Source organism: Salmo salar, chromosome 09 (assembly GCF_965601325.2).
Source record: "Salmo salar chromosome 09, fSalSal1, whole genome shotgun sequence".
Taxonomy (NCBI): domain Eukaryota; kingdom Metazoa; phylum Chordata; class Actinopteri; order Salmoniformes; family Salmonidae; genus Salmo; species Salmo salar.
In genome coordinates, this window is record NC_138299.1 from 152935928 (window position 1) to 152955505 (window position 19578).

General features: G+C 42.3%; 1 protein-coding gene across 2 annotated transcripts in view; it reads right to left on the minus strand.

Moving 5' to 3' along the window:
• Window positions 1-19578, minus strand: part of fchsd2 (FCH and double SH3 domains 2) — a 142659-nt gene that overhangs the window by 114690 nt on the left and 8391 nt on the right. For both annotated transcript variants that reach the window (XM_045724809.2, XM_045724810.2), the window contains exon 2: window positions 11075-11172. In XM_045724809.2, the coding sequence (XP_045580765.1) occupies window positions 11075-11172 (98 nt within the window). The remainder of the gene's footprint in view (window positions 1-11074; window positions 11173-19578) is intronic.

The window sequence follows — 19578 nt, forward strand, 5'->3', positions numbered from 1 at the left end:
CAAAATGTGTTATTGAAGTAGAAGTCCTGGGAGTGCATTCTGACGAAGAACAGCAAAGGTAATAACATTTTTCTTATAGTAAATCTGACTTTGGTGAGTGCTAAACTTGCTGGGTGTCTAAATAGCTAGCCCTGTGATGCCGGGCTATCTACTCAGAATATTGCAAAATGTGCTTTCACCGAAAAGCTATTTTAAAATCGGACATAGCGAGTGCATAGAGGAGTTCTGTATCTATAATTCTTAAAATAATTGTTATGTTTTTTGTGAACGTTTATCGTGAGTAATTTAGTAAATTCACCGGAAGTTTGCGGGGGGTATGCTAGTTCTGAACGTCACATGCTAATGTAAAAAGCTGTTTTTTGATATGAATATGAACTTGATTGATCATGTATTGTATAACATAATGTCCTAGGTGTGTCATCTGATGAAGATCATCAAAGGTTAGTGCTTCATTTAGCTGTGGTTTGGGTTTATGTGACATTATATGCTAGCTTGAAAAATGGGTGTCTGATTATTTCTGGCTGGGTACTCTGCTGACAATCTAATGTTTTGCTTTCGTTGTAAAGCCTTTTTGAAATCGGACAGTGTGGTTAGATTAACGAGAGTCTTGTCTTTAAAATGGTGTAAAATAGTCATATGTTTGAGAAATTGAAGTAATAGCATTTCTAAGGTATTTGAATAACGCGCCACAGGATTCCACTGGCTGTTACATAGGTGGGATGATTTCGTCCCACTGGCCCTAGAGAAGTTAAAATGCAAATCAATTTCTAACATTTTTGACATGCGTTTTTCAGGATTTCTTTGTTGTTATTCTGTCTCTCACTGTTCAAATAAACCTACCATTAAAATTATAGACTGATCAAATACTTTTTTCCCCTCACTGTATAGCCATGAGCAACAGCCTATATTAGCAATGAGCAACAGGCCATGTTAGCCATGAGCAACAGGCCATATTAGCCTACAACACTATAGCCATGAGCAACAGGCCATGTTAGCCATGAGCAACAGGCCATGTTAGCCATGAGCAACAGGCCATGTTAGCCATGAGCAACAGGCCATGTTAGCCATGAGCAACAGGCCATGTTAGCCATGAGCAACAGGCCATGTTAGCCATGAGCAACAGGCCATGTTAGCCATGAGCAACAGGCCATGTTAGCCATGAGCAACAGGCCATGTTAGCCATTCGGAAAGTATTCAGAGCCCTTGACTTGTTCCACATTTTGTTATGTTACAGCCTTACTCTAACATTTATTAAAATAGTCCCCCCCTCATCAATCTACACACAATACCCCATAATGACAAAAGCAAAATAATGCTTGCAAAAAATATATAGCACATTTACATAATAATTCAGACCCTTCAATCAGTACTTTGTTGAAGCACCTTTGGCAGAGATTGCAGTCTTCTTGGGTATGACGTTACAAACTTCGCACACCTGTATTTGGGGATTTTCTCCCATTCTTCTCTGCAGATCCTCTCAAGCTCTGTCAGGTTCAAATCAAATATATTTGTCACATACACATGGTTAGCAGATGTTGATGCGAGTGTAGCGAAATGCTTGTGCTTCTAGTTCCAACCATGCAGTAATATTTAACAAGTAATCTAACCTAACAATTTCTCAACAACTACCTTATACACACAAGTGTAAAGAAGTGAATACGAATATGTACATAAAAATATATGAGTGATGGCCGAACGGCGTAGGCAAGATGCAGTAGATGGTATAGAGTACAGTATATACATATGAGATGAGCAATGTAGGGTATGAGAACATTATATAAAGTGGCATTGTTTAAAGTGGCTAGTGATACATTACATCAAGAGGCAAGATGCAGTAGATGGTATAGAGTACAGTATATACATATGAGATGAGTAATGTAGGGTATGTAAACATTATATAAAGTGGCTAGTGATAAATTGATTACATCCATTTTTTCATTATTAAAGTGGCTGGAGTTGATTCGGTATGTTGGCAGCAGCCACTCAATGTTAGTGATGGCTGTTTAACAATCTGATGGCCTTGAGATAGAAGCTGTTTTCAGTCTCTCGGTCCCCGCTTTGAACCTCCTGTACTGACCTCGCCTTCTGGATGATAGCGGGGTGAACAGGCAGTGGCTCAGGTGGTTGTTGTCCTTGATCTTTTCGGCCTTCCTGTGACATCGGGTGGTGTCCAGGTGGCAGGGAGGGTAGGTAGTTTGCCCCCGGTGATGCGTTGTGCAGACCTCACTACCCTCTGGAGAACCTTCTGGTTATGGGCGGAGCAGCTGCCGTACCAGGCGGTGATACAGCCCGACAGGATGCTCTCGATTAGAGGTCAACCGATTAATCGGAATGGCCGATTAATTAGGGCCGATTTCACGTTTTCATAACAAATCGGTAATCGGTATTTTTGGCCACCAATTTGCGGATATTTTTTTCCATTTGTTTTAATTATTATGATTTTTTTTACACCTTTATTTAACTACGCAAATCAGATTAAGAACACATTCTCATTTTCAATGAGGGCCTAGGAACGGGGGTTAACTGCCTTGTTCAGGGGGGATTCGTTTTTGCAACCTTCGGTTACTAGTCCAACGCTCTAACCACCTGCCTTACATTGCACTCCAGGAGGAGCCTGCATGGCAGGCTGACTACCTGTTACATGAGGGCAGCAAGAAGCCAAGGTAAGTTGCTAGCTAGCATTAAACTTATCTTATAAAAAACTATCAATCTTAACATAATCACTAGTTAACTACACATGGTTGATGATATTACTAGTTTATCTAGCGTGTCCTGCGTTGCATATAATCGATGCGGTGCCTGTTAATTTCTCATTGAATCACAGCCTACTTCGACAAACGGGTGTTGATTTAACAAGCGCATTTGCGAAAAAAGCACTGTCGTTGCACCAATGTACCTAACCATAAACATCAATGCCTTTCTTTAAAATTAATACACAAGTATATATTTTTAAACCTGTATATTTAGTTAATATTGCCTGCTAACATGAAATTGTGTCACATCTCTAGCGTTCATTGCACGCAGAGTCAGGGTATATGCAACAGTTTGGGCCGCCTGGCTCGTTGCGAACTAATTTGCCCGAATTTTACGTAATTATGACATAACATTGAAGGTTGTGCAATGTAACAGCAATATTTAGACTTAGGGATGCCACCCGTTAGATCAAATACGGAACGGTTCCATATTTCACTGAAAGAAAAAACGTTTGTTTTCGAGATGATAGTTTCCGTATTTGACCATATTAATGACCTAAGGCTCGTATTTCTATGTGTTTATTATATTATAATTAAGTCTATGATTTGATAGAGCAGTCTGACTGAGTGGTGGTAGGCACCAGCACGCTCGTAAGCATTCATTCAAACAGCCCTTTTGTGTGTTTTTCCAGCAGCCCTTCGCTGTGCTTCAAGCATTGCGCTGTTTATGACTTCAACCCGGGTGGGTATAATTTGTGGAACGTTCCAACAGGAATCTATTCCAAAAACTTCGTAAATAACAAGGTTGCCAAAAGACAACGCATACAAAGTTGTATAGCGGCAGAATAAGATACCGGGTAGGGAGTGGTCTATTTCATTGCGTTTTTCACTCATCACATTTATTCCGAAAAATGTCTGTCCTCACATGTCTGTTTGCCTATGGACAAACATTAAGAATAAGCTACGTGGTGAGTTGATGCCTATTCGGCAGCTAGTTAGCTAGGTTTGTATGCGTTGCTACTTTGTATGCGTTGTTGGTTGGCAACCTTTTACTTTACGTTTTTTGGAACAGATTCCTGTTGGAACGTTCCACAAATTATACCCACCCCTTCAAGCCTGTCAACTCCCAAGATTAGGCTGGTGTAACCGATGTGAAATGGCTAGCTAGTTAGCCGGGGTGAGCGCTAATAGCGTTTCAAACGTCACTCGCTCTGAGACTTGGAGTAGTTGTTTCCCCTCCTCTGCATGGGTAACGCTGCTTCGAGGGTGGCTGTTGTCGATGTGTTCCTGGTTTGAGCCCAGGTAGGAGCGAGGAGAGGGACGGAAGCTATACTGTTACACTGGCAATACTAAAGTGCCTATAAGAACATCCAATAGTCAAAGGTATATGAAATACAAATCGTATAGAGAGAAATAGTACTATAATTCCTATAATAACTACAACCTAAAACTTCTTACCTGGGAATATTGAAGACTCAGGTTAAAAGGAACCACCAGCTTTCATATGTTCCCATGTTCTGAGCAAGGCACTTAAACATTAGCTTTCTTACATGGCACATATTGCACTTTTACTTTCTTCTCCAACACTTTGTTTTGCATTATTTAAACCAAATTGAACATGTTTCATTATATAGAGGCTAAATTGATTTTATTGATGTATTATATTAAGTTAAAATAAGTGTTCATTCAGTATTGTTGTAATTGTCATTATTACAAAAAAAACATTTTTTTTTAAATTGAAAAAAGGGAGAAAAAATAAAATAAATATACCTAAAAAAATTTAATAAAAATTTAGCCCGATTAATCGGTATCGGCTTTTTTAGTCCTCCAATAATCGGCATCGGCGTTGAAAAATCATAATCGGTCTACCTCTACTCTCGATTGTGCATCTGTAAAAGTTTTTGAGTGCTTTTGGTGACAAGCCGAATTTCTTCAGCCTCCTGAGGTTGAAGAGGCACTGCTGCGCCTTCTTCACCACGCTGTCTGTGTGGGTGAACCATTTCAGTTTGTCCGTGATGTGTACGTCGAGGAACTTAAAACTCTCCAACTCTTGGATGGGGAGCGTCGCTGCACAGCTATTTGAAAGGGCTCTCCAGAGATATTCGATAGGGTTCAAGTCTGGGCTCTGGCTGGGCCACTCAAGGACAGTCAGAAAGCCACTCCTGCGTTTTCTTGTGTGTTTAGGGTCGTTGTCCTGTTGGAAGGTGAACCTTTACCCCAGTCTGAGGTCCTGTGTGCTCTGGAGCAGGTTTTCATCAAGGGTCTCTCTGTACTTTGCTCTGTTCATCTTTGCCTCGATCCTGACTAGTCTCCCAGGCCCTGCCGCTGAAAAACATGCTTCACCGTGGGGATGGTGCCAGGTTTCCTCCAGGCGTGACGCTTGGCATTCAGGCCAAAGAGTTCAATAATGGTTTCATCAGACCTGAAAATCTTGTTTCTCATGGTGAGAGTCTAAGTGCCTTTTGGCAAACTCCAAGCGGGCTGTCATGTGCCTTTTACTGAGGTGTGGCTTCCATCTGGTCACTCTACCGTAAAGGCCTGATTGTGGAATGCTGCAGAGATGGTTGTCCTTCTGGAAGGTTCTCCCATCTCCACAGAGGAACTCTGGAGCTCTGTCAGAGTGACCATCAGGTTCTTGGTCACCTCCCTGACCAAGGCCCTTCTCCCCCAATTGCTCAGTTTGGCTGGGCAGCCAGCTCTAGGAACTTCTCCAAACTTCTTCCATTTAAGAATGATGGAGGCCACTGTGTTCTTGGGGACCTTCAATGCTGCAGAAATGTTTTGGTACCCTCCCCAAGATCTGTGCATCAACACAATCCTGTCTCTGCGCTTTACAGACAATTCCTTTGACCTCATGGCTTGGTTTTTGCTCTGACATGCACTATCAACTGGGACCTTATATAGACAGGTGGTGCATTTCCAAATCATTTACAATCAATTGAATTTACCACAGGTGGACTCCAATCAAGTTGTAGAAGCATCTCAATGACTATCAATGGAAACAGGATGCGCCTGAACTCAATTTCGAGTCTCATTACAAAGAGTCTGAATACGTGTAAATAACGTGTTTTTACATTTTTAATACATTTTTTTTTTTTTTTAAATTTAAAAAATAAACTGTTCTCACTTTGTCATTATGGGGTATTGTGTGTAGATTGCTGAGAAAAAAATTATATTCAATCAATTTTAGAATAAGGCTGTAACGTAACAGGTCTTCCCTGTGGCTCAGTTGGTAGAGCATGGTGTTTGCAACGCCAGCATGGTGTGTGCAACGCCAGGGTTGTGGGTTCGATTCCCACAGGGGCCAGTACAAAAAAAATTCATGAAATTAAATTAAATGTATGTAATGTATGCATTCACTACTGTAAGTCGCTCTGGATAAGAGCGTCTGCTAAATGACTAAAATGTAAATGTAACAAAATATGGAAAAATCCAGGGGTCTGAATACTTTTTGAAGGTACTGTACAACACTAGGCCAGAGAGGGAGAGTAGTCAATATAGCCTACACTTGTGCATCAGATTTGTGTGTCTGAGCAACCTTGTGTGTGTGTGTGTGTGTGTGTGTGTGTGTGTGTGTGTGTGTGTGTGTGTGTGTGTGTGTGTGTGTGTGTGTGTGTGCGTGGAGACTTTGTGAAGGAGACATAAGGGAAATGCAGATTTAGCTGGATTTAGGACGCTTAGCTGACTCGCTGACTTTTTTTCTCGTCATCTTCTTCATCCCCTCGCTCGCTCTCCCTCCCTCTCTCTTCCTCATCCTCTCTAAGCTACAAGACTGTCTCTGGGGATTAAAGCCACTGGTCGATCTCTCTCTCTCTCCGTGTGTCCGTCTCTCTCTCGCTCTGTCCGTCTCTCTCTCTCTCTCCCTCCCTCCATCCATCACCCCACCACCCCTCCCCCTCTCTCTCATGAGGATCATATGTCTGTGTATGCTTTAGGTTGTGTCAGCATACGTGTGTCTAGAGAGAGAGATATATATTGTGTGTGTGTGTGTGTGTGTGTGTGTGTGTGTGTGTGTGTGTGTGTGTGTGTGTGTGTGTGTGTGTGTGTGTGTGTGTGTGTGTGTATCTTGGTGTTAATGTCCTCTCAGATTAAACAAGCCCCAGGATTAATTAGGGTATTGAACTCAGAGCAGCTTTGGGGACTAAAGAGTTAAGATCTCAGCTTTGCAGAGGAAAGTGTGTGTTTCTATTCTCCGTGTCTCTGTCCCTCCCCAGGAACTGAAACAAGACAGATATAAAATGTTTGCATACTCTTCCTGTCACATGAATAAAACATTCACCCACCTGCCATGCACCGATATGCATCAGCAAGCAGACATTAGCTAACTAGTACCCTTTTGCTAATGCTAGCCACAGAGAACAGGGGCTATGAGGACATCCCTTCAATTTAGTGGATTAGGCTATTTCAGCCTCACCCGTTGCTGACAGGTGTATAAAACCGAACACACAGCCATTCAATCTCCATAGACAAACATTGGCAGTAGAATGACCTTACTGAAGAGCTCAGTGACTTTCAACGTGGCACCGCCATAGGATGCCACCTTTCCAACAAGTCAGTTCATCAAATGTCTGCCCTGTTAGAACTGCCCGGTCAACTGTAAGTGCTGTTATTGTGAAGCGGAAACGTCTAGGAGCAACAACGGCACAGCCGCGAAGTGGTAGGCTACACAAGCTCACAGAACGGGACCGCCGAGTGATGAAGCGCATAAAAATTGCCTGTACTTGTTTGCAACACTCACTACGGAGTTCCATTCTACCTCTGGAAGCAACATCAGCACAATAACTGTTCATCAGGAGCTTTATGAAATGGGTTTCCATGGCCGAGCAGCCGCACACAAGCCCAAGATCACCATGCGCAATGCTAAGAGTCGGCTGGAGTGGTGTAAAGCTCGCCGCTATTGGACTCTGGAGCAGTGGAAACACGTTCTGTGGAGGGATAAATCATGCTTCACCATCTGGCAGTCTGACGGATGAATCTGGGTTTTGCGGATGCCAGGAGAACGATACCTGCCCAAATAAATAGTGCCAACTGTAAAGTTTGGTGGATGGGGAATAATGGTCTGGGGCTGTTTTTCATGGTTCCAGCTAGGCCCCTTAGTTCCAGTGAAGGGAAAACTTAACCCAACAACATACAATGACATTCTAGAAGATTCTGTGCTTCCAACTCTGTGGCAACAGTTTGGTGAAGGCTCTTTCCTGTTTCAGCAATGACAATACCCCCGTGCACAAAGTGAGGTCCACACAGAAATGGTTTGTTGAGATCGGTGTGGAAGAACTTGACTGGCCTGCACAGAGCCCTGACCTCAACCCCATCGAACACCTTTGGGATGAATTGGATGAATTGTTTCAACATCTAGTGGAAAACCTTCCCAGAAGAGTGGAGGCTGTTATGGCAGCAAAAGGGGAGACCAACTCCATATTAATGCCCATGATTTTGGAATGAGATGTTCGACGAGCAGGTGTCCACATACTTTTGGTCATGTAGTGTACATGTGAACACTGGCTGCAGGCAGAGCTAATCAGACTCCCTAACAGTTGCCAGCACCCCTCTCACCAAACAGAGACTGAGGCAGAGTTAACGTAAAATCTGTTTCCCTAAACAAAAGCAACACCAGCGCTGCAGGGATGAGATCTTTCTCAAACAGACGTGACTGCTGTGTGTTGTCATACATAATCAATGCCTTGTGTACACAGATAGGAGAGCTTGAGAGAGCAGACAGGGGGTTCCTTCTGTTGTGAAGCTGGGGGTGGGGGGGCGTCACTGCTGCTGTACTTTGAACACACAGTAGATGTGGATCTCATTGCTATTTCCTTCTGGGAATGAGTTCTCTCCATTTTATAAAGTGGAGAAAACTGCGCTGGTTTCCCGTTATGACTTCCAGCTGTGGGAGGGTCGAGACCGAGAGAGAGAGAGACGGAGAGACAGAGAGGAGAGAGAGAAACAGAGAGAGAGGAGAGAGACAGACAGAAACAGAGAGAGAGGAGAAGGAGAGACAGACAGAAACAGAGAGAGAGGAGAGAAAGAGAGGAGAGAGACAGACAGAAAGAAAGACAGACAGAAAGACAGAGAGAGAGGAGAGGGAGAGCAGCAGGAAATTCCTCTGTCAGATCCCAAATCTGTGTTCTTCCAATAAATAGGAATACTGGAATCCTCCTCCTCCTCCTCGTGTGTAGTATGTAGTGTGTGTGTGTAGTATGTAGTGTGTGTGTGTAGTATGTAGTGTGTGTGTGTGTAGTATGTAGTGTGTGTGTGTAGTATGTAGTGTGTAGTATGTAGTGTGTAATATATAGTGTGTGTAGTGTGTAGTATATAGTGTGTAATATATAGTGTGTGTGTGTGTAGTTGTAGTGTGTAGTGTGTAGTGTGTAATATATAGTGTGTAGTCTGTGTAGTATGTAGTGTGTAATATATAGTGTGTGTGTGTGTGTGTATATGTAGTGTGTAGTATGTAGTGTGTAATATATAGTGTGTAGTGTGTAGTATGTAGTGTGTAATATATAGTGTGTGTGTATGTAGTGTGTAATATATAGTGTGTGTGTGTGTATATGTAGTGTGTAGTATGTAGTGTGTAATATATAGTGTGTAGTATGTAGTGTGTAATATATATGTGTGTGTTTTGTGTTTTATATGTAGTGTGTAGTATGTAGTGTGTAATATATAGTGTGTAGTGTGTAGTATGTAGTGTGTAATATATAGTGTGTGTGTGTATGTAGTGTGTAGTGTGTAATATATAGTGTGTAGTATGTAGTGTGTAATATATAGTGTGTAGTGTGTAGTATGTAGTGTGTAATATATAGTGTGTGTGTGTATGTAGTGTGTAATATATAGTGTGTAGTATATAGTGTGTAATATATAGTGTGTGTGTGTATGTAGTGTGTAGTATGTAGTGTGTAGTGTGTAATATGTAGTATGTAGTGTGTAATATATAGTGTGTGTGTATGTAGTGTGTAATATATAGTGTGTAGTATATAGTGTGTAATATATAGTGTGTGTGTGTATGTAGTGTGTAGTATGTAGTGTGTAGTGTGTAATATGTAGTGTGTAATATATAGTGTGTGTATGTAGTGTGTAGTATGTAGTGTGTAGTGTGTAATATGTAGTGTGTAGTGTGTAATATGTAGTGTGTGTGTATGTAGTGTGTAATATATAGTGTGTAGTATATAGTGTGTAATATATAGTGTGTGTGTGTATGTAGTGTGTAGTATGGTAGTGTGTAGTGTGTAGTGTGTAGTATGTAGTGTGTAGTGTGTAGTATGTAGTGTGTAATATATAGTGTGTGTGTATGTAGTGTGTAGTATATAGTGTGTGTGTATGTAGTGTGTAGTGTGTAATATGTAGTATATAGTGTGTAATATATAGTGTGTGTGTATGTAGTGTGTAGTATGTAGTGTGTAATATATAGTGTGTGTATATGTAGTGTGTAGTGTGTAATATGTAGTGTGTAATATGTAGTGTGTAGTATATAGTGTGTAATATGTAGTGTGTAGTGTGTAATATGTAGTGTGTAGTATGTAGTGTGTAATATATAGTGTGTGTGTATGTAGTGTGTAGTGTGTAATATGTAGTGTGTAATATGTAGTGTGTAGTATATAGTGTGTAATATGTAGTGTGTAGTGTGTAGTGTGTAGTATATAGTGTGTGTAGTATGTAGTGTGTAATATGTAGTGTGTAGTATATAGTGTGTGTATATGTAGCGTGTAGTATGTAGTGTGTAGTGTGTAATATGTAATATGTAGTGTGTAATATATAGTTGTGTGTGTATGTAGTGTGTAGTGTGTAATATGTAATATGTAGTGTGTAGTATATAGTGTGTGTGTGTGTAGTATGTAATATGTAGTATGTAGTGTGTAGTATATAGTGTGTGTGTATGTAGTGTGTAGTATGTAGTGTGTAGTGTGTAATATGTAATATGTAGTGTGTAATATATAGTGTGTGTGTATGTAGTGTGTAGTGTGTAGTGTGTAATATGTAATATGTAGTGTGTAATATATAGTGTGTGTGTATGTAGTGTGTAGTATGTAGTGTGTAGTGTGTAATATGTAGTGTGTAGTATCTAGTGTGTAATATATAGTGTGTGTGTATGTAGTGTGTAGTATGTAGTGTGTAGTGTGTAGTATGTAATATATAGTGTGTAGTGTGTAGTATGTAGTGTGTAATATATAGTGTATGTAGTGTGTAGTGTGTAATATATAGTGTGTAGTATGTAGTGTGTAATATATAGTGTGTGTGTATGTAGTGTGTAGTATGTAGTGTGTAGTATATAGTGTGTGTATATGTAGTGTGTAGTATATAGTGTGTGTGTATGTAGTGTGTAGTGTGTAATATGTAGTGTGTAGTATGTAGTGTGTAATATATAGTGTGTGTGTATGTAGTGTGTGTACCTCATGTCCTCCAACAGGTCACACTCTGTCTGATGTTTGAGGTGCAGTCTGGTCATCTGCTCTATGTGACAATTCTTCAGCTCCTGAGTCACTTTTACCTGCAGGGAGGGACACAGTCACACTGTCAATCAATCAATCAATCAATCAATGGTAGAGTCAGCAATATGAAGTTACCATAAGTAACGGGGTGACTTCCCAACCACACACACACACTATCAGCCATTGTCTCTTGGGGGAGAATTCCACTGGCTATTCACTGGGGTTACGCAGTAAGAGATTCAGGACTGTTCCAGACAAAACAACAACACCGAGTTCACTCACACACACACACACACACACACACACACACACACACACACACACACACACACACACACACACACACACACACACACACACACACACACACACACACACACACACACAGTCCTGTAGATTTCATGTCGCCTGCCTTTGAATATACAGGAAGTAGTGGTCCATGGAGGGGTTAATTATGGATAGAGGGGGAGTGGTCCATGGAGGGGTTAATTATGGATAGAGGGGGAGTGGTCCATGGAGGGGTTAATTATGGATAGAGGGGGAGTGGTCCGTCCAACATACGACATTATAACATCCATGTACACAAACAACAAACATGTGGTTAAAATTGGCAAAAAACAGACATTTCTTTCCACAGGGCCGTGGGGTGAGACAGGGATGCAGCTTAAGCCCCACACTCTTCAACATATAAAGTACCAGTCCAAAGTTTGGACACACCTACGCATTCAAGGGTTTTTCTTTATTTGTACTATTTTCAACGTTGTAGAATAATAGTGAAGACGTCACTATTAACCAAAAAAGTGTTTAACAAATCAAAATATATTTTTAAATTATTCAAAGTAGCCACCCTTTGCCTTGATGAAAGCTTTGCACACTCTTGGCATTCTCTCAACCAGCTTCACGAGGAATGCTTTTACAACATATGCTGAGCACTTGGCTGCTTTTCATTCACTCTGCGGTCCAACTAGGGTTGCACATTTTGGGGAATATTGGTGGAAACTTTCTGTGGGAATTAACAGGAATATGGGAATTAACAGAAATATATGCAAATTAATATTAATACCATTTAAATGTAGATGTTTTTTTGCATTGGATATATTTACCATATCATATGGAGACAGAAACATAAACCTTTGGCCTTATCATAATTGCAAATTATTAAATCCTTCCAATAGAAATGTAAAAAACTATTTAGTTACGAATTGAACTTTAAATTAGTTGACTCTTCACATGGGATGATTTTACTAAACAACGTAAAAGGGAATATTGAATGATCCATCGCATCTCCCAAAAACGTTTTGAACATACATCTGTAAAATGATAGTCTAGAAACTAAAGCTTTGGTTGTCTTCCTCTCAGGCTTCCATGTCTTCTCCCTGGACCTCCTCAATGTCCACTACTTGAACATCAGACTCTGAGGCCTCATCTTCACTGTCACTTTCCAACCTTGTGACGACCCTCCCACTCTGTCTGCCGAATTCTCTCTCTTTGCTTTTGTTTTCCTTAATAGGATGTTGGTGGGCGGAGCCGGGAGGGTCGTCAGTGAAATGGGACACACCTGGGCTCGGGTGTGTCCCAGGATAAATACACCTCCATTCATTAGGAGACTCTCTCCATGCAGACACACCTGGGCTCGGGTGTGTCCCAGGATAAATACACCTCCATTCATTAGGAGACTCTCTCCATGCAGACACACCTGGGCTCGGGTGGGTCCCAGGATAAATACACCTCCATTCATTAGGGAGACTCTCTCCATGCAGACACACCTGGGCTCGGGTGGGTCCCAGGATAAATACACCTCCATTCATTAGGAGACTCTCTCCATGCAGACACACCTGGGCTCGGGTGGGTCCCAGGATAAATACACCTCCATTCATTAGGAGACTCTCTCCATGCAGACACACCTGGGCTCGGGTGGGTCCCAGGATAAATACACCTCCATTCATTAGGAGACTCTCTCCATGCAGACACACCTGGGCTCGGGTGGGTCCCAGGATAAATACACCTCCATTCATTAGGAGACTCTCTCCATGCAGACACACCTGGGCTCGGGTGTGTCCCAGGATAAATACACCTCCATTCATTAGGAGACTCTCTCCATGCAGACACACCTGGGCTCGGGTGTGTCCCAGGATAAATACACCTCCATTCATTAGGAGACTCTCTCCATGCAGACACACCTGGGCTCGGGTGGGTCCCAGGATAAATACACCTCCATTCATTAGGAGACTCTCTCCATGCAGACACACCTGGGCTCGGGTGGGTCCCAGGATAAATACACCTCCATTCATTAGGAGATTCTCTCCATGCAGACACACCTGGGCTCGGGTGGGTCCCAGGATAAATACACCTCCATTCATTAGGAGACTCTCTCCATGCAGACACACCTGGGCTCGGGTGTGTCCCAGGATAAATACACCTCCATTCATTAGGAGACTCTCTCCATGCAGACACACCTGGGCTCGGGTGTGTCCCAGGATAAATACACCTCCATTCATTAGGAGACTCTCTCCATGCAGACACACCTGGGCTCGGGTGTGTCCCAGGATAAATACCCTCCATTCATTAGGAGATTCTCTCCATGCAGACACACCTGGGCTCGGGTGTGTCCCAGGATAAATACACCTCCATTCATTAGGAGACTCTCTCCATGCAGACACACCTGGGCTCGGGTGTGTCCCAGGATAAATACACCTCCATTCATTAGGAGACTCTCTCCATGCAGACACACCTGGGCTCGGGTGTGTCCCAGGATAAATACACCTCCATTCATTAGGAGACTCTCTCCATACAGACACACCTGGGCTCGGGTGTGTCCCAGGATAAATACACCTCCATTCATTAGGAAGACTCTCTCCATGCAGACACACCTGGGCTCGGGTGTGTCCCAGGATAAATACACCTCCATTCATTAGGGAGACTCTCTCCATGCAGACACACCTGGGCTCGGGTGTGTCCCAGGATAAATACACCTCCATTCATTAGGAGACTCTCTCCATGCAGACACACCTGGGCTCGGGTGTGTCCCAGGATAAATACACCTCTTCCCCATTCATTAGGGAGACTCTCTCCATGCAGACACACCTGCCGGGTGTGTCCCAGGATAAATACACCTCCATTCATTAGGAAGACTCTCTCCATGCAGACACACCTGGGCTCGGGTGTGTCCCAGGATAAATGCACCTCTTCCCCATTCATTAGGGAGACTCTCTCCATGCAGACACACCTGGGCTCGGGTGGGTCCCAGGATAAATACACCTCCATTCATTAGGGAGACTCTCTCCATGCAGACACACCTGGGCTCGGGTGTGTCCCAGGATAAATACACCTCTTCCCCATTCATTAGGGAGACTCTCTCCATGCAGACACACCTGGGCTCGGGTGTGTCCCAGGATAAATACACCTCCATTCATTAGGAAGACTCTCTCCATGCAGACACACCTGGGCTCGGGTGGGTCCCAGGATAAATACACCTCCATTCATTAGGGAGACTCTCTCCATGCAGACACACCTGGGCTCGGGTGGGTCCCAGGATAAATACACCTCCATTCATTAGGAAGACTCTCTCCATGCAGACACACCTGGGCTCGGGTGTGTCCCAGGATAAATGCACCTCCCATTAGGGAGACTCTCTCCATGCAGACACACCTGGGCTCGGGTGTGTCCCAGGATAAATACACCTTGTGTCTGTGCTCTGGTAGAATACTGGTTGAGATGTAGTTTAATTATTCCTTGCCCACGAATATTCGACCACCCATCAGAGATGATTGCAATACAGTATGCTTTCTCTATGATTTGCTTGATGTTTACTTGAACTCTGTTGAACTCTGCATCCATCAAATGAGTAGATAAAGCTTGTCTGGTTGGAGGGCTGTATGCTGGGTGAAGAACATCAGAAAGCTCTTCCAATACACATTGCCTGTGAGCATCAGAGGTGAACCAGTTGCATACACAGCTCGAGCAAGACATTCATCAGCATTTCTCTGACTACGTTCCTCCATTGAGTAAAAAAAAACTTCTGATTTCAGGAGGACCATGAGCTGTTGCTATTGATAAGGTGTCTGATTCATCATTTTCACCTCGAATAGAAGTAGAGGGACTTTTGTCAGAGGTTGCTTGTTGTGAGCGCTGAGGGAACTTTATGCACGGCCAGATGATTCTGCATCTTTGTTGCATTCTTCACATATGATTTGGCAGAGTATTTGCAAATGTACACAGCTTTTCCTTCTACACTAGCTGCAGTGAAATGTCTCCACATATCAGATAGTGGCCGTGGCAAAAAAATGTACAGATAAATAGTTAACCTGTTAGGGCTAGGGGGCAGCATTGACACGGCTGGATAAAAAACATACCCGATTTAATCTGGTTACCACTCCTACTCAGTAACTAGAATATGCATATACTTATTACATATGGATAGAAAACACCCTAAATTTTCTAAAACTGTTTGAATGGTGTCTGTGAGTATAACAGAACTCAAATGGCAGGTCAAAACCTGAGAGATTCCTTTACAGGAAGTGGCCTGTCTGACCATTTCTGGAACTTCTTTGCCATCTCTATCATTTACTAAGGATCTCTGCTCTAACGTGACACTTCCCACGTCGTCCATAGGCTCTCATAGCCCGGGAAAAAAGAGAATGTCGTCATTCCAGCCCCAGGCTGAAACACATTATCGCCTCTCTCAAGTGGCCCATCAAGAGACACTAGCTTATGCGCGTGACCCCGACCGCCCCCGCCTTTGGGATTTTTTCCTCTGTTTGCCGAAAAGGAGATTCCCTGTCGGAATTTTACCGCTTTTCTACGAGAAAAATGACGTAAAAATTGATTTTAAACAGCGGTTGACATGCTTCGACGTACGGCAATTGAATACTTTGAATTTTATTGTCAGGAATTGCGCCAAGCGCGCGACACTTCTTTACTATTTCGGATAGTGTCTGGAACGCACGAACAAAACGCCGCTATTCGGATATAACGATGGATTATTTTGGACCAAACCAACATTTGTTATTGAAGTAGACGTCCTGGGTGTGCATTCTGACGAAGACAACAAAAGGTAATGACATTTTTATAATAGTAAATATGATTATGGTGAGTGCTAAACTTGCCGGGTGTCTAAATAGCGAGCCCGTGATGCCTGGGCTATATACTTAGAATATTGCAAAATGTGCTTTCACCAAAAAGCTATTTTAAAATCGGACATATCTAGTGCATAGAGGAGGTCTGTATCTATAATTCTTAAAATAATTGTTATGCTTTTTGTGAACGTTTATCGTGAGTAATTTAGTAAAATGTTAGCGAATTCCCCGTAAGTTTGCGGGGGGTATGCTAGTTCTGAACGTCACATGCTAATGTAAAAAGCTGGTTTTTGATATAAATATGAACTTGATTGAACAAAACATGCATGTATTGTATAACATAATGTCCTAGGGTTGTCATCTGATGAAGATCATCAAAGGTGAGTGCTGCATTTAGCTGTCTTCTGGGTTTTGGTGACATTATATGCTGGCTTGAAAAATGGGTGTCTGATTATTTCTGGCTTGGTACTCTGCTGACATAATCTAATGTTTTGCTTTCGTTGTAAAGCCTTTTTGAAATCGGACAGTGTGGTTAGATTAACGAGAGTCTTATCTTTAAATGGCTGTAAAATAGTCATATGTTTGAGAAATTGAAGTAATAGGATTTTGAAGATTTTGAAAATCGCGCCACAGGCTGGCAGTGGATGTTACGTAGGTGGGACGAATTCGTCCCGCCGGTCCCATAGAGGTTAAGCAGTTAGATTTAAACAACTCCTTTGTAAGATAAATGTTTTAAAATGAAACATGTATGGAAACAGGTGAAATAACACTCCTCGTGTATATTATATAAAATATATTCACCCCAACAAGTATTGTAATCAAAACTTACCAGAAAGCATATAGTCCTTGGCTCAGACAGTGTAGTAGTGTGGACTCAATAGCATCTCATTAGTGATCTTGAGAATTGGCTGTACATGTGATGGAAGAATGGACTGTGCATGCAGAGGATTACAATTTCATTGAATTGGGGATAGTATAACCAAAATATGCCACAAGACCTAGAATTGCCTTGTGCATCCCACTAAAAAAAGTTCACTGTTATAAGCTAACACTTGATGAATTTAAGCAAAATTCCCCAAATTCCAAGGTTTAACTTTCCATGGAAGATTTCTGGGAAAATTACAGAAATTTTACGGAAAGTTTCGACCTTTTGTAACTCTAGGTCCAACTCATCCCAAACCATCTCAGTTGGGTTGAGGTCAGGTGATTGTGGAGGCCAGGTCATCTAATGCAGCACTCCATCACTCTCCTTCTTAGTCAAACAGCCCTTACACAGCCTGGAGGTGTGTTTTGGGTCATTGACAAACTAATGATAGTCCCACTAAGCACAAACCAGATGGAATGGCGTATCGCTGCAGAATGCTGTGGTAGCCATGCTGGTTAAGTGTGCCTTGAATTCAAAATAAATCAAAGACAGTGTCACCAGGAAAACACCCCCACACCTCCTCCATGCTTCACGGTGGGAACCACACATGCAGAGATCATCCGTTCACCTACTCACAAAGACACAACGGTTGCAACCCAAAATCTAACATATGGACTCATCAGACCAAAGGACAGATTTCCACCGGTCTAATGTCCATTGCTGTAGCTCAGTTGGTAGAGCATGGTGTTTGCAACACCAGGGTTGTGGGTTCGATTCCCACGGGGGGGCAGCACAGGAAAAGGAAAAAATAAATAAAAAATGTTTAATGAAATGTATGCATTCACTACTGTAAGTCGCTCTGGATAAGAGCGTCTGCTAAATGACTAAAATGTAAAAATGTAAAAAAAAATTGTTTCTTGCCCCAAGCATGTCTCTAAATCTTATTGGTGTCCTTTAGTATTGTTTTTTTTTTGTAGCAATTCGACCATGAAGGCCTGATTTACGCAGTCTTCTCTGAACAGTTGATGTTGAGATGTGTCTGTTACTTGAGGTCTGTGAAGCATTTATTTGGGCTGCAATCTGAGGCTGGTAACTCTAATGAACTTATCCTCTGCAGCAGAGGTAACTCTGGGTCTTCCTTTCCTGTGGCGGTCCTCATCCGCAAAACACCAGTCTCAACGTCAACAGTTAAGAGGCGACTCCGGGATGCTGGCCTTCTAGGCAGAGTTCCTCTGTCCAGTGTCTGTGTTCTTTTGCCCATCTTAATCTTTTCTTTTTATTGGCCAGTCTGAGATATGTCTTTTTCTTTGCAACTCTGTCTAGAAGGCCAAAAACCCAGAGTCTCCTCTTCATTGTTGACGTTGAGACTGGTGTTTTGCGGGTACTATTTAATGAAGCTGCCAGTTGAGGACTTGTGAGGCATCTGTTTCTCAAACTAGGCACTCTAATGTACTTGTCCTCTTGCTCAGTCGCACACCGGGGCCTCCCACTCCTCTTTCTATTCAGTTTTCAGCTGTGCTAGCATAATTGCAAAAGGGTTTTCTAATGATCAATTAGCCTTTTAAAATGATAAACTTGGATTAGCTAACACAACGTGCCATTGGAACACAGGAGTGATGGTAGCTGATAATGGACCTCTGTAGATATTCCATTAAAAAAAAAAATTTGCCGTTTCCAGCTACAATAGTCATTTACAATTATTTCAGATCAATTTGATGTTATTTTAATGGACAAAAAGTTTGCTTTTCTTTCAAAAACAAGGACATTTCAAAGTGACCCCAAACTTTTGAACGGTAGTGTACATCTTCACTATTATTCTACAATGTAGAAAAGAGTAAAAAATAAATAAAAACCCTTGAATGAGTAGGTGTGTCCAAACTTATAACTGGTACTGTATATTAACGAATTGGTGAGGGCACTAGAACTGTCTGCTGCACCCGGCCTCACCCTGCTAGAATCTGAAGTCAAATGTCTACTGTCTGCTGAAGATCTGGTGCTTCTGTCCCCAACCAAGGAGGGCCTACATCAGCACCTAGATCATCTGCACAGATTCTGTCAGACCTGGGCCCTGACAGTAAATCTCAGTAAGACAAAAATAATGCTGTTCCAAAAACGGACTAGTTCCCAGGACCACAAATACAAATTCCATCCGTTGCCCTAGAGCACACAAAAAAACTATACCTACCTCGGCCTAAACATCAGCAACACAGGTAACTTCCACAAAGCTGTGAACGATCTGAGAGACAAGGCTAAGAAGAGCCTTCTAAGCCATCAAAAGGAACGTAACATTTGACATTCCAATTAGAATACTTTAATCAATCAGTTATAGAACCCATTTCCCTTCATGGTTGTGAGGTATGGGGTCCGCTCACAAACTAAGAATTCACAAAATGGGACAAACACCAAATTGAAACTGCATGCAGAATTCTGCAAAAAGTCCCAAACCTTCCATAACAAAGTCATCACCTACAGACAGATGAACCTGGAGAAGAATCCCCTAAACAAGCTGGTCCTGAGGCTCTGTT